General features: G+C 33.5%; 1 protein-coding gene across 1 annotated transcript in view; it reads left to right on the top strand.

Annotated features, from left to right (window-relative positions):
• LOC108573583 overlaps window positions 1–346 on the top strand; it is a 5,266-nt gene extending 4,920 nt beyond the window's left edge. The window contains exon 4 of the mRNA XM_017936046.1: window positions 134–346. Coding sequence (XP_017791535.1) covers window positions 134–346 — 213 coding nt within the window. The remainder of the gene's footprint in view (window positions 1–133) is intronic.
• Window positions 347–4,735: the final 4,389 nt, after the last annotated feature.

Raw genomic sequence — 4,735 nt, 5'->3', positions numbered from 1 at the left:
GTACTCGGGTAACGATCAGGATAACCCTTAAAAGCTCATTAAACTCTACAAAATTTATTCTCTGCTCCTATTAACAGGAACTCGTTCCAATATGACTCGATTATACTAAAACTTAAGTAAACTATGTTTACAGGTATTAGGCACCGCGATCGAAAAGATTTTAACAGCGCAAAAGGGAAGCGACGCGGAATCGTCCGGATCAACCGGGAAAGCCTCGGTGTCACCGAACAAACCAAGATCGAGCAAAGTAGCAAGTTGGTTTTCAAGTGGCAACAAGGACCAAGAGCAAGCCGAATCTTGTGAACCTTCAATCTGTTCTTCCTTGAAAGACCTATTCGTTAAGTAGTATGGAAACACAAGTACGGGTCTCGCACGATTAATTAACGCTTCTTCATTTAAGGATTTATTCAGAGATTAACGCGACCTAATAGATGACTGACAATCTCATTTAAGTTAACGAACTACGTATGTCGATATTGCTGATACTTTTTTCCAATTGATACGTTTTAATATCCCTCCGCTACTTTTGTTCATTTTAATCCTCGTGCTAATACTCGTTAGTTGCAACGTTTAAAAAAAAAGGCAATATTTCTTTTTTATTGTACATATTTTACCCTCGATATTACATTCATAAAAGCAGCACAAATGTCGCAATTTTCATTTCTATTCATTGTAGGTGTTTACGAAAGTACATAATTTGTGAAACTGTTTTTGGATTTTACAGGAAATTTGCAATTAGTTAAGGGGTTGTGTTTCACGCTTGCGATATGTCTTGTACCTGTTTTACATGTTTACCTTAGAAATGAATTATTCAATTTCGTTATTTCATTCTGCAACGTTTGAATATTTCACGAATATATGTCTCAATATTCTAAAGTTGCAGCAGATTGCACTCTATTCGGTGACTTTTTTTTTTATTTTTTTTTTTTATTAAAAACTGAATTATCAGTGAAATATTTAAAAATCTGAACAAAGAAAATAATATTAAAACAAATATTTCTATATTTTATTATGGATATAATAATACATGACAATTAGGATTTAAACATAATAACTAATACATACATATATATGTAAAATGGACTAAATAATGTGTGACACTACATATTTCCACCAAGAGTAACTTTGTTAATGTCTTATTCGTTGTTGCTTTTTAAATTGCACACACAGAAATATTTTTGTGATATACATACGTACATGTACAAGGTGAACCGCATAACGTAACCACCTCTATTATTTTCGATTTTAATAGACCGATTAAAACTTTTCTTTATTACTGTAGGGGATGTGGATGGTTCCATGATTGAGCTTATGGGAGCTTTTAATAATAAATGTTTATTAATGATAATATACTTAACACGTTGAGCGCGGAGCCGATTTCTCTCTGCTTTCCGTTCAGGCGGCACACAGCGGCGATCACTTCCCGAGCTGTTCGGTTATAGAGTATAAACAGAAGATAACAAATGCGCTCACACGGCATTCAGACGAAGAAATACCAATCCGGGTTGATAGAATAAGTGATCATAAATTCCAAAAAAAAGACTTTAAACATAATACTGCCGGTCCCACGGACCGACGCCACCCAAACGAAAAGTTCACTGTCAGTCCCCACGGACCGACACCGCCTAAACGGAAAATTCATTGTCAGTCACCACGGACTGACGCCGCCTAAACGGAAAATTCATTGTCAGTCACCACGGACTGACGCCGCGCTTAACGTAAAATTCATTGTCAGTCACCGCGGACTGACGCCGCGCTTAACGTGTTAAGGCTAAATAACTATGAAACTATAACAGCTATTACTATTTATTCTAAGTCCACGCTATTCCACTCAAGTTCCACTCTTCACCAATTCTCATCCCACGCTGCTTTTTTTGCAACACGCTTTCCTCGTTCCCTCGACTACGCACACACGTCTTTTTGTGTTTTTCCCCTAGCAGTCAACACGCCGATAAAATGTGTCGCTGGCGAAAATGAGTCTGGTTTGTGTTTGCCCTTCAAAACGCTAACAATCCAACGATACGTTTTGAAAGATCTTCAAGGTGATGACATTAGATTTCTCCCGTCTTCTTTAAAATAAGTTTGCAAGATCACTTTCAGCTTTTTTATGTACAACCCTATAGCTTGTTTACCTATCAGATAGCAGATGTTGAGACAAATTCAACGAACTTAATAAAAACGTTTTTTTTTTTATCTAATAAAGTGACACGGCGATAAAAACATTGAAATGAAAAGTGATTTGATACAAGATGAATGTCATATGATATCTCGAACCTTAACCCTCCGTAGGCAATCTGGGTCGTTGTAGACCCAAGAGAAATTTCACTCTTGTACTTCTTCGAAATAATTTGTTATTTTTATAGAAAAAATGTTTTACACATTTAACTTAACGAACAATTGTATAATTTGGTAGAGACTCTGATGAGTACCTCAGAATTATTTCAGATCTTTCGAAAGTGTAAAACAGTAAAAAAATTAGACTTGGACACAGACGATCTAAGTTCGCTTACGGAACGTGAAAAAATATGTTTCCCTACGGAAGATTAAGCTTCGAGCTTACTTAAATTCACAGTACTTACTTATGTGTTCAAAATATCGACCGCCAGTTTCTATGCACTTGTAATTGTCTCAATTTAACCTTAGAGCGGTCTTCGGGTCTTTTTTGACCCACCGCCTTTTTATATTTTTAGTAATTTTTGCTGTTATCAAGTTTACGTTCCTTAACATTATTTTAAACATTTATTGTCTAGGTTCATATGTCGCGTTGGAAACAAAAATTATTACACATAAGGTCTTAGGTCCTTTTTGACCCAAAAGCCTTAAGTGTACAGCCAAAACGAAGAACGCAGTAGGGTTAATACTGAACATGCATCTATGATCCGTTGCCGCATTTTGGCCATTAATTTGGTATTTTTCGCCATTGTTAGAACATCCTGGTACACTTGTTTTTTAACGTACCCCACAAAAAAATATTCAGGGAAGTAAAAAAACCCGTACGAAAATAGAAGAAAGTGAGATAGCTACGGTGGTTAAAGCGACTGGTCAAGTGACGTTATGGATCTTTCAAGATCGCGCGGGTTCGAATCCCCGACGCTTTTAATTGTGAAAACTTTGTTTTTCTGAAAGACTGAAGCAATTCCCTCTCTCTTTATACATAGAAATAATCTACTGTTCATCACCTTGATGAAAATCCTTAAAAACCGTATTTATCATCTATCACAAAAAAATTTTGATTGCTTCATTAACACGTTAAGCGCCATGTCTGTCACCGGTGACTGACAGTATACTTTTCGTTCAGGCCATGACGATATACAATTTAAAAAATTATATTCTTCTATTAATAAACTTTAAATAATTTGGAGAACATAAAAGAATGCACCTAAATACTACTTGTTACCAAAAAAAAATTTTAATGAGTGTATTATTGAAACACACGCAGTCTCATCGCAACCTTACACAGATCTCCGGCCGCCAGCATATCGAAGAAATCGGATTTCGCGGGCTAAACGGAAAGGAAGACAAAACTTGGCGCTTAACATGTTAACAACAAAAATAATAGAAATGGGTTACGTTGTGTTTGTTCACCATGTACAATAGAAGTTTTTCCTGATTAATTATTAAATACTCTTATTTTCTTCATAGAAATACTGTATAATATGTTACCTAATTAATTTATAAATGAAGAATAAGTATAAAAAGTCAAACGTAACTATAGTGATGAAAACCACTAGTAACATTTGTAAACATGCAATTTCAGTAAAATCAAAATCGGTATTGTAAAATTAGGAGATTGTAAAGTTAGTATTTACTGTATTGTACAGCGTTGCGCAATCCATGATCATGAATTAGATATGTTAACGGCAAGGTGTAAAGTCCAAGCAATATGTATGTACTTACATTGCCAAGGCAGTGTACCTATACATTGTCGAATTTTACATTTTGTTGCCTTTAACAGATATAAAAGTCCATAAAACTTCGTAGGTTTGAACGTTTCGGTGGATGTAGCTTTCAACAAATAAATGTGAACAAAAATTCATTTATCACCTATATTTAAATAATATGGAGTACCTAATACCGAAGAATAATTAAGCAAGAGCTCGAAACTAAAATTTCGAAGTATATTTGAACAATATGTCATACAATAAATGTTCTATGGTGTTCTATAGAAAAGAATTTTTCTTTTATATAAAAATATCAAATATAGATAAGATGATTGTTGAACGATACTTACGTTTCGAAATTAACATATTTCGATCTCGTGCATGTATAATGTGCCCCGTACAAAAGACATCATTGTAACAAGTGTTCAGCCGTAATGTAACACTAATTCGAACTTCTAATCATGATTATGAAACTTAACGTCTTTTTATTTCGTATATCGTATAAAGTATATCGTTGATTTTGAATTCTTTATTTATTTTGTAAATTATTTTATAAATAATAAGATATTGTAACTGTTTGTACATTTTTCATTCCTACAATAATTAAAAGGTATGTAGGGCAAGGTAATTAGAAGATCATTTAGGAGAATAATTTTATCACTTATGTTACTTGGCACTTTTAATTATACAAGAAGTACTTTAAATTTAATTTTAATGTAATTTATCATAACAGTTAAACATGGCAACTTCATAATAACAACCATTACAAATAATTACTTAATATTACTTTCTACAATATTATTTGTAAGATTAATATTTTAAATAAACGGTGTTTATAGAATTATTAATTATAA

Source organism: Habropoda laboriosa, unplaced genomic scaffold (genome assembly GCF_001263275.1).
Source record: "Habropoda laboriosa isolate 0110345459 unplaced genomic scaffold, ASM126327v1 scaffold158, whole genome shotgun sequence".
Taxonomy (NCBI): Eukaryota; Metazoa; Arthropoda; class Insecta; order Hymenoptera; family Apidae; genus Habropoda; species Habropoda laboriosa.
This window is presented reverse-complemented; position numbering and strand designations above follow the sequence as displayed.